At 50.1% G+C, this 15,530-nt stretch overlaps 1 protein-coding gene across 3 annotated transcripts in view; it reads right to left on the bottom strand.

Annotated features, from left to right (window-relative positions):
* The window catches only part of Grid2ip (Grid2 interacting protein), a 33,842-nt gene extending 18,968 nt beyond the window's left edge, over nt 1–14,874 (bottom strand). Inside the window, exons 1-2 of one of the 3 annotated variants that reach the window (XM_004629618.1) lie at nt 14,479–14,874; nt 7,165–7,319 (exon numbers count right to left, since the gene is read on the bottom strand). In XM_004629618.1, coding sequence (XP_004629675.1) covers nt 7,165–7,319; nt 14,479–14,874 — 551 coding nt within the window. Of the gene's footprint in view, nt 1–1,696; nt 1,732–6,135; nt 6,150–7,164; nt 7,320–14,478 lie in introns of those variants that run through there. The other 2 variants (XM_004629619.1, XM_023713515.1) reach the window with 2 other exon arrangements.
* Between the last annotated feature and the right edge of the window lie 656 nt (nt 14,875–15,530).

The raw sequence follows: 15,530 nt of genomic DNA, 5'->3' as shown, positions 1-15,530 counted from the left end.
AGCAGCAACTAACATCCTGGTGGACTCTGTGATCCATAGCAGAGGATTCTGAGGCGCAGAGGGAATCCATAACCTTCTAGGGTTGTACAGATGGCTGGCTCCTGGCACAACTGGCACAAGAGCCTAGCTTCCTGAGCATCAGCACTGCGCAGGGATTCTGAAATTAGCAAAACCTCCCTGGCTGCATCCCAAGGCTCCCTTCTTCGTTCTTTGTAATAAGAGCCAGTGCCAGCGCCAAGGGCATGATGGGTAGGGGAGAGAGAGAAAAGTAATGGCCTTGTAGCCAGCTGAGGCACACCCCCCTCTGAGGTTGCCCTGTTACTCCACAAAGTCCCCCCTCCTCTCCATGGGTAGGATAAATGAGGCCAGCCAGGCAGGACAAGCTGCCTGGTGTGGAAGAGGTGTAGATCTTCCCAGAGAAGAGTATGCTAGCCCTGCCCTCAAGCAAGGTCTGCTCCGGGTCTGGACACTTCAGACTAGGACACATTCTGACCAGGAGGTCAGAATGATGACCCATTCAGTTGTGCCAAGAGTCCATCTCTGCCCACCCACAGTGATTCCCACAACCTTCAGCCCCAGCCTCTTTCCCCAGATGGTCACTGAAGGTCTCTGGAAGTCTCTGGAGCCTGACATCTTCATCTGCCCACACCCTCCTAGTCTGCCTGTCTCATGCCCAGCAAAAGAAGGATGAGGAACCTGAGATTGTCTGTCCTATATTTGGGGCTTTAGGAGACAGTTCTGCAAGGCATCAACCCCATACAACCAGCCCCTGAGTCCAGTCCAGGCAGGTGTCTGTGACTAGCCCTGCTTCTACCTCCAGTACCAAGACTGGTCTCCCTGATAGGAACCAGGCTGTGTCACCAATTCTACAGGTAGACTAAGGCTTGTTCTCTGCTTGGCATCCTTGGGGATGGGCCAGAAGCCAAGGCTGCCTGGTGAACCAGACCCCTGCCCGGCTCCTGTGGACACTCCATGCAGCTCAGCCTGGCTCACTCACCCAGCCTGGGTCTGCTCCAAATTGGCTGCTCCAGCAGAGCCAGGTGCAATGGGGCTGAACTGACTATTGCAGAAACATCATTCACTGCCTCTCCCTTCTATGCCAGCAAGGCTTCCTCCCGGAGGCCCCCAGACTCTTCCAGGAGCCCCACAATGACCTGCATCCAGAGGCTCTCCTGGAGTTCTTTCCACCACACTCCCTGGCGCTGTCCAGCTTTCTCCATCTTGACCTTGATCATCATTCATCTAATTTGTAGGAGTGTACGTAGGGGGAGGGTGCCCTGTGCCCTGGTTCCCTGGGTAGCTTAATCTGGGGTGCGCTGCAGCAGAGGTCATGGCTTCTAAACTGGGGACAAGACATGCTGGATTCTCACCCAGAGCACCTACCGGTAACCTGTTTTCTCTGCCCTGTCCCTTCATCTAGCATAGCAAGGGAAGAGTACTTTTCAATCTCAGCTTTCTTCTGACCCCCAACTCTTTGAGTTGCGCGCGAGTTCCGGGCACCCAACATTCAAACCTCACCGCCCTTGTACACACCCCATTTATTTCCAACCTCCCCAACGCCCAGGCTCCGCCCAGGCTCTATGGGTGCCCACCCAGGGCTGAGAAGCCCCTCTATGCCCCCGCCCCACCCCTTTCAGGCTGGCCCGAGGTGGGTCCGCCGCGTCCAGTTCCAGGGGGAGCGCGGTGGGGAAGCTACCTAAAGTGCCGAGAGAAGCCCTGGTCCTTCCCCATCTGGAGTCGGGACAGCAGCGCGGCAGGTGCCGAAGGGCTGGGGGTGGCCGAGCCGGCGAGCGGAGAAAGGGCACAGCGACTCCACGCGCATCTGCTGGGCCAGCGCGCCCCGCCTCAGCCCCGCCCCTTCGCAGAGGCCCCGCCCCGTCCCTCTCCTCCCACCAGGGGATACTTGAGCTAGTAGGGGGCTGGGTCGAGGTCGGTTCAGGCAGACAAAATTGCTCCTCTTGGCTCTCTCCTTTATTCCCTCCGCGAGCTCCTCACTTGCGGCCTCTCTGGTCCGCCCCGCTGCACTCCAGCGTCTTAATATTCAGCTGCTGCGGAGACGGAGCAGTCCAGAGGCGCCCAGCAGTTCACAGGACTCCTTGCCTGTCTTTTGCAGAACATGGGAAGGCTTTCTGGAGGTGGTGGCCAATGCGCTGGGCCTCCAGGGCTCAGGAAGAGTCGCCTGCAAGAACTCCCCCTCACCTGCCTAGGGGAGCTCTGGTGGAGAAGAGGTTGGAAAGGGGGGCCTTGAAAGGCACGGTCAGTAGCTGAGATTGCACCCTACAGCCACGGCAGGGGTAGGGTGTGTCATACTGAGGTCTATGGATTTAAGGCGTAGAGAAGGGACTCCTGTAGGTTTTGGTACAGGGAAGGAAGGAAGTGCTGGAAGGGACACAGGAAAAGGTGTTGCATGAGACAAATGGCTGGAGTCTAACCCTAAAGGAGGGAGAAAGAGTCTAGGGCTAGAAGTGAGCATGGGGTGGCCAGGATGGGACGCTGACAGACAGTGTCCTGCAGGGAGAGGAGAGGTGAGGACAGCCAAGGAGGAGGAAGAGGTAGCATGAAGGGTTCTGGACTACCTCTCCAAGCATCTGGGCCTGCCACTCCCTGGAAGTCATAGCACACGCAGATGCCAAGGCCTGGCTCTGCAAGCCCAATGCCACTGATCCAGAGTCCTGGCTGCTGGAGAGGGGTAGGATCTGAGATCTGAGAGCAAACGATGGATTCTGGTAGCCAGTGCAAGGTACTGGGAGGGGGCTGGTCAGAGACAGTCTCAGTAGGAGACAAGAGCATGAGGTTCCCTCTTGTAACAGGAGGCAGCCACCACACACAGAGGCAGGAAACCCTGGGATTGAAGTCCGTCTCCCTTAGAGGACCCAATCATGGGGCCAGTTTTAGGATTGCTACAGTCAGTCCCAGGAAGGATCCTGCAGGGCTGATCATCAGACCATGCTGCTTACCACACTATACCTCAGCCCCCACTTCCTGGCCCCAGTGAGACTGTCACCTTACTATGACCTCCCAGGGCTACTTCCTCCCTGGCAGCAGCAGGAGACCAGAACCAATGCTCCCTAATGTCATGTCCTCCTCACACTTTGTCCTCAGCACTTCCAGCGAGAGAAAGGGCTGACCACCCTCCCAGTGAGCATAGCTCCCTGACATCTGCAGGGCCACAGTTGTTCCACCATGACAGAGTCATTTCTGATTGCCTCATGCCAACCAGCACTGGCCCAGAAACAGGCATGCCAAAGGCTATGGAAACTGTCCTCCATGCACATCATCTGCAGAAAGGCAAGAGTGGTGCAAATACCCATGCTGGAGTCTAGACATGCTGCTTCAGGACTGGTCCCTATTAGCACAGGAAAGGCCCCTGGTGGGGCCAGCCACTGACCACATGACCCAAGGCAGCACAGGATGGGCCAGATGACAGTGGAGCAGAACTTCTCTGATGTTCCTACCTTCACCATAGAGCACTGCCAGAGATCATTCCAGGGCAGTAGTTCTCAGCCAGGGGTGATTTTGCCTTCTAGGAGATGTTTGTCTGGAGGCATTTTTAGTTGTCACAAGATGACAGCTAGGAGTAGGGTGTACTAGTGAGTAGAGGCCAATGCTGCTTCTATTAAAAGTCTTATAGACACAGGCCCATTCCAAACAACATAAAAAGAATGGATCAGAAATGTCAATAGTATCATGCTTGAAAATTTTGCTCTGAGAAAAAAGAGACCCTCCTTCAGGGAAACCAATACTAATTGAGACCATACAATATGTTTGACACTTCTATCCAGATTACTTCATAAAAATCTCCCAATAACTCTTTATTGTGGTGTCCCTGACACTTGTCACCAAGGTAGAAGAGGCAAAAAGGGGACAAGAGGTCCCTGACATTCCACCTCCAGGTTCTTAACTAATCTCTTTTCTGTTTACAGATGGCACACTTCATTTATAAGGTTTCTTAAGAACAATCCTGCTTGGAACAAAGCTTCTTTTGCGGGGAGGTTGTTGAGACAGGGTCTCACTATGTAGTTCTAGCTGGTCTAGATCTCACAAGATAGCCCAGGCTGGCCTGCCTCAAACACACTGCAATCCTCCTGCCTCAGCATCCCCAGTGCTGGGATTACAGGTGTGCACAATCACACCTAGGATGGAACAGGTAAGTTTGACTACCCTTATTTTTACAGACAAACTGTAAAGGTCAATTAATCTGCTTTCTGTTGTACTGTCAGTGAGGGAAGCTGGGGTTCCAGGTCTGTAAAGTTTGCGAATTGCAGCTTCTTCATCACCTCTGCTGCTTCTTTCCCACTCACCCATCAATTGCCCTTTTCCACCTACTCCAGCTCCTCATAGTCCCTGAAACCAGCTCACTGCAAAACAAACTGCTTTCTTGTTCCCTCATGGCCACGTCACACTTTCCAAACTGCTTGTCTTGTCCTAATTAGAAAGACATTGTACCACTTCATCAGCTTGGGATCCCTTTGGGGACAGACCCAAATTAGACTCTGTGTGGAGTGGCAATGTTCACTGCCATTGTAAAGGGAGATGATTCATTTATTTATGTGGATCTGGGGATTTCATCCACGGGTGCTCTCCCACTGAGCTATATTCCCAGTCCTTTTACATTTTTATTTTGAGATAGGTTCTTGCTAAATTGGCCAGGCTAGCCTGGAATTTGTGATTCTCATGCCTCAGTTTATTTTGGTGCTGAGATTGTGGAATGGCTACTAAACTCAGCTAAGTTGATTTCTTTTGCTTAGGTTGGACCCACTCACCCATCTCACCCTTTGCCTGTTGCCTTTGACTGCCACACTGTACAAAGGAACTTGGACATGTTCTTTGCCCATGTGGCACAGACAGTCAGTGGCTGTTATCTATACATGGCTATTGAATGCTTGATGTACTGCTTGTGAGGTTAAGCTGTACTCCAAACTTTATTGAATATTAATTAAATTTTAAATAGCCACATGTGATGAGAGGCTACTGGTCCAGATGGTCTAGGGTCATGGTCTCACTTTTCCTTCCTTGCATTCCCAATGCTTTTGTTTGGTCACTTGGGCCACTGTGTGCGCGCGCGTGCGCGCGCGTGCGCGCACACACACACAAAAATATAGTTCTTCACCTAGTGCCCCTTTAGCTGCCCAACCTCTCCCTGTAGCCTGTCTCCACTTCATGTGGGGTCCTTGGAGACAGTGACTCCTGGTGCCTTGCCTCATCCTAAACTAAGCATTGCTGTGTTCCATGGGCCAATACCCTCACCATCTGTGACTAGATACCTAGCCTTGGCAGACTCCTTGGGGACTGTCCTAACCTCTCCAAAGGGCACAATGCCCAACTCCTGCAGTCACTATCTGAGCCACATCTGCCTGGATTCCCCCAGGAGTCTGCCTGGATTGCCCAGGGCTAAGCTAGCCATGGGCTGCCCCTCAGCTGGCACTCAAGCCCCCAGGATCACAGCTAGCTGTGGCCATGCCTTCTCCATGCCCAATCTCAGCTGTGTCTGCAAGTGCTGTGCTCACTCTTCAATCCCTGCTGGGTTCTTAGAGCCCAGCACGTGGTGAGGCTGCTGGCAACCAGCCAGGCTTCTGAAGGGAGGGATTCTCAAGTTGTGGGGGGCGCTAACCCCCCTGCTGCCAGTGTAATCTTCTCTCTACTGAGCCCAGCTGGGCGTTGCCCCTCCTCTAACAGCCTCCCGGATTTTCCTGTCGCACTTGACACCCGCTGGTAACACAGGCTGCCGCTTTGCACACACCCCCTCAGCAGCACCCCAGGGAGGCTGGGAGGCACCCGGCATCACCAGGTGGCCTGGGTTCCCGCTTCCCAGAATCTAAATGGAGCACCCCACCCCCCTTGACCCACTGGTGGCTTGGGGCGGAACAGCAGCCAGGGAAGGCAGCGGCACTGAAGCCGGGCAACATTAAGGGGAAAAGGGGGACCCCAGAGGGCTTCCAGTTGATTCAGGCAGCTGGGAGCTCAGAGACAAGCTTGCCGGGCGGGGCGGGGCGGGGTCGGGGATTGCTATCTGTCACCTCCCAGGAAGCCCTCAGCAATAGGCAGCATCTCCACAGCAATTTCAGCTCTAGAAATAACTTTTTTTTTCCTTCCCCTTGCTGCCTTTTCTTAGCGAGGGACAGGCCCCTTACTCACCCCAGGCAGCTCATGGTGGCCTCTTTCGGTGGCCTCCTCTGCTCCACTGCAGAGCTGAGAAGCGCGCCCAGCTGGTTGGGGCGGAGGGGGGGGGGGAGGTTGGCCAGTCCCGTCCCTGACATTGGCCAGGCCCAGAGGGAGGGGCAGGCTGTGGGGTGAATGGCAGCGAGAGGAGGGAGAGGGCTGAGCCCGGGAAACAGGAGGGCCAGGAGCAGGCACAGAATAGGGGGCAAAAGAGGCCAGGCAGGATTGGGGAGTAGCAGTCCCTCTATCATGGAGAAAGCTGAGCAGGCAGGAAGTGGGGTCCAGAGAGTTCTGGGTCACCAGGGGTCTTTCTAGGTGAAGATTTACAGGGAATTTCTTCTGCATTGTGATAAGCAAACCTACAGGCTGAGCAGAAAGTGTCTGGCCGACTTGCTTTATGGTCCTGTTACTGCCACTAATATGCTGTGAGACTTTGGGCCAGCTCCTGAATCTCAATGAGCCTCAGTTTGCCTTTGTAAAATGGGGCTATAGTGGCACTGAGAGATTCCATCCAGAGAGAGTTCCTTTAGTTGATGAGGTCCTTGGCACACACCCATTATCAACATCAAGGGTCAAAGGTCAGAGAGCAGTTGATGCCTGTAGGGTGGGGTAGGGGGTACGGGTCCATAGCACAGCCTAAGTTTCCTGTATGCATATTGTACCACTGCCCCCTCATTGGAGAACTAGGAGTGTCTTGGCATCTTTTGGGGGAATTTTCCCACATAGATTTGTGATACATCAGAAGATGTGTCCTCTCTAAGCCCTGGCACAGTTCAGCAGACTGTAGCCCCTGCCATCCTCCTGCAATGTGATGTCATGGCAGCCTTCCTCTGGCTGCCCTTCAAGGTCCCTGGGCCACCCTTGCTTTGGGTTGAAGGTGTGCTGGGGCCAGTTTAAGATCAGACTCCCATCTCCCAGCTGGGTTGGCCTGGTGTCTCTCGTGGTGAGAGGCCAGCTATGAGGGAAACCCACCTGGCATGGGCATCCTGACCCCAACAGAGGTACCTGAGGTTGTCCAGGAGTGGCCCGCGGGTCTCGTGGGGCAGCACCAGGGTGAGGGCCCACACTAGGTCATCCACCCGCTGCTCAGCTGCAAACTGCTTCAGTGCACCAAACACCTGTTTCTTGGCAGCTGGCTGGTCCCTCAAGATTTCATCCACCTGCACAAAGGGGCCCAAAGGAGAACCATAGAGGATCACTCACCAACTTCCCTTCTTCCCTCAATTTACCTGCACAGGGTAGCCGATGCGGAGAGTGCTTTGCACCATCACATCATTTCAAAGCTCACAGTTGCCCTAGGATGGGCATGGTTAGAATCTTCATTTTACCTCTAAGCAACCTAAGGTGATAGAGGCAAAATGACTCCCAGGACAGAAATTTGTGGTGGGAAGAAAGAAAGAAAGAAAGAAAGAAAGAAAGAAAGAAAGAAAGAAAGAAAGATGTTATGGGACAGTTCAAGGAACGGACATAGGTTACAAGGTTAGGGGGTCAGTATTCAAACTCTAGGGAACTGTTCTAATGAATATTCTAAGAACCAAGGGAATCAAAACAAGAGCTTGAAAATGTGCCAGGCACTCACTAATTGCTAGTTACTATTATTATAATACTATGTTCGGTTCCACGCACTGTTCACTGAGAGAGCCCGCAGAGAACATTCCAGCTTCATAAAAAAGCATGTGCAGTTCTAAATTTTGACAACTTCTGTTCTCCTCATGGATTTTTGTTTTCCCCTTTTTTGTGCACAAACAAGTGTACACTAAACCAGGCACTTCTCCTCCAAGGAGTTGGCCTGCAGATGCACATAGTGTGCATCTACTTTTGGAAAATGGTGAAGTGTTTCTAAAGCCCATTCTTTTTTTTTCCTTCCAGTACTGGGAATTGAACCCAAGGCCTTTGCACTGACATCTGTCTGTCTGTCTGTCTGTCTGTCTGTCTGTCTATCTATCTATCTATCTATCTATCTATCTATCTATCTATCTATCAAGACTGGGTCCTGCTATTTAGTTCAGACTGGCCTTGAACTTGTGGCAATCCTCCTGCCTTAGCCTCCCAAGTGTTGGGATTACAGGTGTGTATCAATACATCTGGCTTTTTTTTTTTTCTGAAACAGGGTCTTACTAAGTGTGTCTAAGTTCCCAGCATGGGCTCAAGCATCTGAACCTCCTGTTTCAACCTCCCAGCATGCTGGAATTACATTCTGTCCTCCATGCCTGGCTCTAAAGCCTATTCCTTCACCCAGTGACCTGTTGTGTAGGAATTTATGCTAGTCATGTCCTGACAAGACAAGGGCACAATGATGTATGAGTGCAAAGGTTTGCCTGTGTAGCGTTTATAATCCTCAGATGTTAGAAGCAATAAAAATACCTGACAATGTTGTCTAAATAACTGCAGCAATCCACATGGGAGATATTTGTAGTTTCTTGGTTACTGAGGTGAGAGAGAGGAAATCCTACGCCAAATGAAAAGCCAAATCCTGATGTATCTTTGGCCAGTTGGAGAACCTGGCTGATCAGAGACCAGATAAAGATCAGGACTTTGGCTTCTGAAGAAATGATACAAAAATGCAAAGGTTCTTCAAGGTAGTGCCAGAGCCCTGCAGCACACTCGGAGTAGATCTTTCCTGAAAGGTGCGTTGGGACAACACTGCTCCTGTGTGGCAATCCGTCCTTGGTTCTAAGCCTGAGGCTCCAGTGCTCATTCCATGAACTGAAAATTCTTTTCCCGCCTAAGTCAGTGGAATCAACTTTCATTACTTTATAACTGAGTGCACAACAGACTATCAACATTGTATATCGCTGATTCTAGGATGGACTTTTTTTCAGCTTTGAAACGGTTTGACTTTCTAACAGCTTTGAAATCAGGGTGAGTTTTACTGCTGGTTACCATTCCTATGCATGTGCATATTGGGTTGTAAGTGCTCATATTGTTACTTCTGCTAAGTTATGTGCATTCCTGGTATTAAATATGTTTAAGCAACAGGGCTTCCAAAAATTACTAAATTAAGTGATGAGAAGATGATAAAGAAAAAAGAAGGTAATAAAGAAGCGTGTGTTATGGGTTAATCAGGAGAGTGCTTTGTTTCTTAGTATCAAATAAACAACAGTCATCTTGCAGTGGATGGTGTTTTAGATTTTTTTAAAATTTTATTTGTGTGTGTGTGTGTGTGTGTGTGTGTGTGGCCAGCTCAGCCCACCAGGGGGCGGGGCTGGCTGGCATGTGGTGCTGGGGGATTGAACTGCGGTCCCTGTGCTTTGCTAAGCTTGTTCTAAGTAGGTGCTTTAGACCACTGAGCCATCTCACCAGCCCCGGTGTTTTAGATTTGATGCAATATAATTTCATTTGCCCAGTGAGAATGATGGAATGATGCCGGTCATCTTTATTTAAAACCATGACATGGGAGTGATAGCTAAGAGTGACAGGATTCACTCTACTCCAAAATTGATGGTAAACAAATTGAAAGAAGAAAAAAGTTAAATAGCACATAGTTTGTCTTATATGAAAAACAATATGTAAATAAATAAAGTATGAAATAAAGAACAAGTAATAGGAAAAAAACAAGAAAAAAGTTATCTTAATCCATCATGGACATTGTACCTAAATGTATGACAACTTAAGATACCTGTCTTACATATTTCATGGTTTTTGATCAATCAGTCTGATTTTTAATCTGCATAGGGTACCATTGCTTTTATAAGGTTTCACAAGATAAATGAATCTGATGCTTGAAAAATACAGGAAGAATAGAAGGAAGAGGAAAAAGAATTGAAATGTGTTGTGCTCATGTACCAATCCCCCGCAATGAGTGCAACCATTATGTACTGCAAGCATGTACTGATAAATTAAAAATAAAAGGAAAAAGAAAGATAAAAAATAAAAATAAAATAAAATCGATGGTAAAAAATAATAATTGATTGTAGCTGGGTGTGGTGGTGCATGCCTGTAATCCCAGCACTCAGGAGGCTGAGGCAGGAGAATCTTGAGTTTGAGCTCAGCCTGGACAACCAAGGAGACCCTGTCAAATAAATAAATAAATAAATAAATAAATAAATAAATAAATAAATAAATATTCTGTCCCTCTCTTCTCTCACTCTGTTTAACTGCCTTGCTTTAGTTTTCATTATATGGAATTGCTTGTCCATTGCTGTTTGTTTTTGGTTTTTGAGACAATCTTGTGTTGTAGTGCAGAACGGCCTTTAACTCACTATATAAGCTTTGAACTCGTGGTGATCTGTGTGCCACCACACCCAGCCTCTTCGCTGATTTTGCTACTTGCATCTTGTCTCTTTCCCACAGGAATAGCAGTTGTAGGAGACCCGGCTACTTGTACATCTTGTTGGTCATTTTGACTGGGGAAAAGCCCCAAGTCACACAGTACCAGATCCCACAGATAAGGAAGGTGAGGACTCACTGTCATCTTTTTATTTGACAGAAACTGCCGCAAATGACTCTGGGGGCCAAGGACCCTATATAGTGAATGTCAGAGCTTGATTTTGCAACCTGACTGTGCTCTTGAACTTCAGAGCTATAGATAACATTACTCCCTAGATGGTCCTTTTGGAGGATTAAGACAAGATTAAGGCCAGGGCAGTGACCCCAGAGTGGATGAGTAAGCATTAGTAGGGGGCTTAGAGGGATTCCAGGCAGTGGCCACTTTTCCTGAATGTCTGAGTCCTGGTACATGGTCACCTCCACCCTGCACATGTCACTGTCCGTCTCCCCACCAGACATGCTAGCCGACTGTCTGATCCCTCTCCAGCCTCAAGCATGGGGCTTGGTGGGCACATTTAGGGAACTGAATCAAAGAGCAGCATGGAACTGCATTTCCTGCAGGCTGACAGCTGACCCCTGCTGCCTTCTGGATGTAGCAGCAAGCACCCCTTTCCCTGCACTTGCTGTGCAGCCGAGGGTGGAGAGTTTGCAATCAAAGTCAGCAGCAGCCTTGATTCAAAGGAGAACATGGCTAGCTGCAGAGACATTTTATATAAGAAAGAGGAAAAAATAGTTCCCCCTCCTGGGGCCTGTGCCACAGTGTGGTTTCGGTGTCAGTTATTACCTAGATGTTCTCAACCTACATCCAGGCATGAGGCATCATCACGGGACACTAATGGCTTTTCTATTAAATATTAGCTCCTTCAAGGAGGAAAAACTGGGGCAGGCTAAATGCTGGCAAGAACCAGGGGGCTGATTATTGAAAAGCAATGGGGGTTCTGCAGAAGCCCTTCATCTTCCAGAGATAATCTTACTTGGGGATGCATTTGGCTTTTCGGGGTACTTGGTGAGCCCTAACCAGAATCCCTTTTTCCATACTCCTCCTCATTAGAAAATGTACCACAGCCAGCCTGACAGATTCTACCCTGGAAGCCCTGCCTCCCAGACAGCTCTGTCCTAAGCAGAGCTCTGAGCATGCCCCTTCCAACTCTGCAGGGATTACATGGCACCAGGGACAGGTTTTTATTTATCTGGCAAATTATGTGGGATTATAGCAGACATTACTAATTCCCACCAATATTTCTAGTTCTACCTCTTCCCAGACACATGAAAGACTACATTTCCCATCAACACTGGGGAGCAGCAATATAGCCAGTTCTGGCTACACAGCCTTGATGGGAGGAGCTATCCTAAGAGCCTCAGCGGAATCATCCAAGTAGAGATGGGGAGCTGGATTGCTGAGACATCATGGGGATGCCAGCCACTCTGGAAAGTCACTGGGACCTCTAGAGGTCTTTGTGCCAGTGAAGAGCACACTTCTTAGTGCAAAAGCACCAAGGTGCTGATTTTGTTATAGCAGCAGAGCCTATTCTGGGTATAGGGAGAAAGTCACTTTTTCTTTTCAATGCTAGAGATTAAACCCAGGGTCTCTTGAATGCTGAGTACATGCTTTCCCATGAGCTAAACCCCCAGCACAGAAAGTCACGATTTTTAGGAGCTGAACATTAGTGACACAGGGAACTCTGAGGTGAGTCTTGTATGTACAGGAGGAAGCATATGCACCTAGTTATGGAGGGCAGCCTGATCCAGGCCACAGGGCTCAGAGACCTAGGCAGGGCTCACCCCAGGCTACATGATGGAGGACAGGGTTCTGAGGGGTTGGATTAGAAGAGTGAGGACTGGACTGAACTTAAGCATCGAAGGTGCTGGGGTGGTGCACAGCTGATTCTTTGGGAGTGGGCCAGGAGCCATTTCTGCAACAGCCAAACTCTGACAGGGCTTCCAGGCCTCTTGCAATCCCAGTCCCAACTCTTGGGTCCTTCCATGGACAGGACTGAGCAATTCCCCTTTTAGGGGGGACAAGTCCCTAAATGCAAGTGTCTGATTCAGTAAGTAGAGTTTCTGGATTTGACTTCCACATGGGGCCAAAGCCTCAGGCAGGGAGCAGAGCATCCAGACTCCAGATTCTTCCCTGGCCATACACAGGTTCACTCTTAGTTCTGCTGCAGCCTCAGCCAAGTGTAAGACAAGCACACATTTTTGAAGGTCCTGGAGGATAGGCATATGAGAGTGAATGGCCTGCTATACTAAGACCTGGCCTATCTGTCCTCTGTCATTCTCCCCCAGCCTTGTGACTCTGCACTATACCTCCTTCTCTCTCTGCCTGTAATCAACTCTTGCTTCTGTCATGACTCAAGCCTTGGGCTCCTCCATGGTCTCAGGTCTCTGCGATTCCAGGCTCTTGGTCTTCAGGATCACCCTAAGTTTCCACAAGTGACACATCTAAGCTTATTAGTGCCAAAGCCTTGCAAGAAATGCCTTTGGAAGATTGTTGGACTTCTTATGCTAGCCAGCCAGGCAGCCAGACTGCCATGCTAGGCAACACCAGATTTTGGTTTTGTGGAAGCTCAGAACAGGTGAGCTCTTTAAAAAAGATTACTAGAGCAGGCCAAATAGCTTAGCAGATAGAAGTGCCTGCAAGCAGGTGCAGGTGCAGGGGCCAGGGGTTTGATCCCCAGGCCTGCCATGCCAGCCCTGTCCCTAGGGTGCGCTGAGACAGCAATTGAGACTGGGCGCGGTGGCGCATGCCTGTAATCTCAGCTCTTGAGGGGTTGTAAACAGACAAATCACTATGAGTCCGATCTAGCAGCAAGACTCTGAACATCCTATAGACCCTTCCCTAAAATTAAAAAAAAAATCACTAATTTAATACTAGAAATAGAAAGGATCCCTGCTCCTACACACAGTGTGGATGGAATTCAGCTACAATGTTGGGCAAAAAAAGCCAGGTAATAAGCAGTACATACTGAGTAATTCCATTATATAAGGGTCACAAACAGACAAAAATCATGGATAGAAATGAATGTGAGAAGATCAGTTAGTAATTGGGTGTGGTGGTGCCCACCTGTAATCCCAGCATACCGGCAGGCTGAGGAGGAACATGGCATGTTTCAGCCCAGTCTAGGCAACTTAGCAAGTTAGTGAGATCTGGTCTTAATTTTTTTTTTTTCACCAGGGATTGAACTCGTGACCTTGCACTTGCCAGGCAGGTGCTTGTGCCGCTGAGCTGTCTCCCCAGTCCCTGGTCTTAAAATTATAAATAAATAAATAAATAAGCTGGGGCTCTAGCTCAATGTGAAGGCCATAGGTTCAATTTCAGGACTTGGTAAGACATGGTGGAGGGTAGAGTCCTCTAATAGGGAGAAGAGACAGGAAAAGGGGCATGTGGGAACTTTCTGGGGTGAAGGAATTCTGCTACAGTCTACATTCTATCATTATCTGTGTTTTATTCTACATCAGGATCAGGATAATGGTTACAAGAGTGTAAGGCTGTATAAAATTTATTGGGCTGTACACGTATTGTTGCTGATTTTTTCCTCCTGCTGTGCTGGGAATTGGACTTAGGTCCCCCTACATACTAAGCAGATGCCTTACCGCTGAGCTCCAACTCCAGAATGGCACCTGCATTTTACAATTTATTTTGATATAGGGGTGTGTGTGTATGGGTGGGTGGGTGTTTCCCAGCCTAGTCTCAATCTCCTCTGCTCAAGCAATTCTCCTGCCTCAGTCTCCCAGGATCTGGGACCATAGGTGCCCCTATAAGCTGTCTGTTTAATACACTTTACATCTGCAATGCTTCAATCAAAAAAAGAAAGAAAATCCCTACAGAACAAGTGAACAAAACTATCAAAATTAGGTACAAGGCCTTGACGGCTGAATATCATTCTAACTTTGTTAAACTGTCTCAGGAAATCTTCCAGCTCCAGCTGTTGAGAGCGATGCTCTGCTCACCTCGCCCCTCACCTGCTAGCCACGTCTACCACCCGCCAAGGCCCGCCACTCTAACCACGCCCCCTAGCGCCCGCGCCCCGCCCGCGTCCTCCAGGGTACCTTTCTGCTGAACTCCTGGGCTCTGCGCCTGCGCTCTCGGTGCACGGCGTCAGGGCGCTTGCGGCCGGCTAGGCGCAGCAGCTCGCGGCCCAGTGCGAGGCCCCGACCGGAACTCGCGACCCGCGGTGCTGTGGGCAGAGCTGAGGGGCCGCCATCTGGACCAGGGAGCACGCCGAGGCTGGGGGGCACGCGAGGGCAGCGCCGAGCCAGGCTCACTAGACGCTCACGGCTCAGCCCACCCACCGCTACGCCCTCCACCTCCACGATCTGGTCCCCAGGCCGCAGGCCCCCAGCGTGTGCGCTGCTCCCTTCGGCCACCTCGAGCACGAAGCAGGGACCAGAGCCGCCCAGCCGGAAGCCGAAATCTTCGGGCCAGCCTTGGTTGGTGGCTGGCATGGGTGCGACTGGAGAGAACGAGAGACAGGGATTCCTTTGTGGCCCTGTCCTTCCAGAATGGCCTTGGCCCACCATTTCGCTCTGCCTCTTCCCTCAGACTCTTCATTCCCCTCCATCTGTGTGTACTTTCTCCCTTCTACCTGCCTGTCCCCAAACTACGATGGAAGAAATACCGAAAAGATGGAGCCCTGGGGCTAGGAAGATAGCTTGGCAGGCTAAGCTCCAGGACCTGGGTTCGATCCGCAGTACAGCCTGCCGTACTGGCACCTTGCTGGCCCTGTGCGGCACTGCCGCCATGCAGGCCACTGAAACGGAGAATGGTGGTGCACGCCTGCAATCCCAGTGCAGGGGAGGCTAAGACAGGAGGATCTCTATGAGTTTGTGCTGCATAGTGAGACCCTGTACCAAATAAATAAATAAATAAATAAATAAATAAATAAATAAATAAGGCAAGTGAGGAAAGGCGTGCAGCAGGCATCTGCTGGACGCAGGACAGGGTTCAGACCCCAAGATATCGTAAAAAGGCATGGGAGTTTAAGGATCTGTGATGGGGGGCTAGGATTAGGGCATGTGGCCTTTAGGATGAAGGACAGAAGAGCAGACTCAGTGGCCCCCAAAAGTCCAGGTGAAGATCTCTATAGATATTTGTATGCATT

The sequence above is a fragment of the Octodon degus genome, unplaced genomic scaffold (assembly GCF_000260255.1).
Source record: "Octodon degus isolate 3935 unplaced genomic scaffold, OctDeg1.0 scaffold00031, whole genome shotgun sequence".
In the NCBI taxonomy this organism is placed as follows: Eukaryota; Metazoa; Chordata; class Mammalia; order Rodentia; family Octodontidae; genus Octodon; species Octodon degus.
This window is presented reverse-complemented; position numbering and strand designations above follow the sequence as displayed.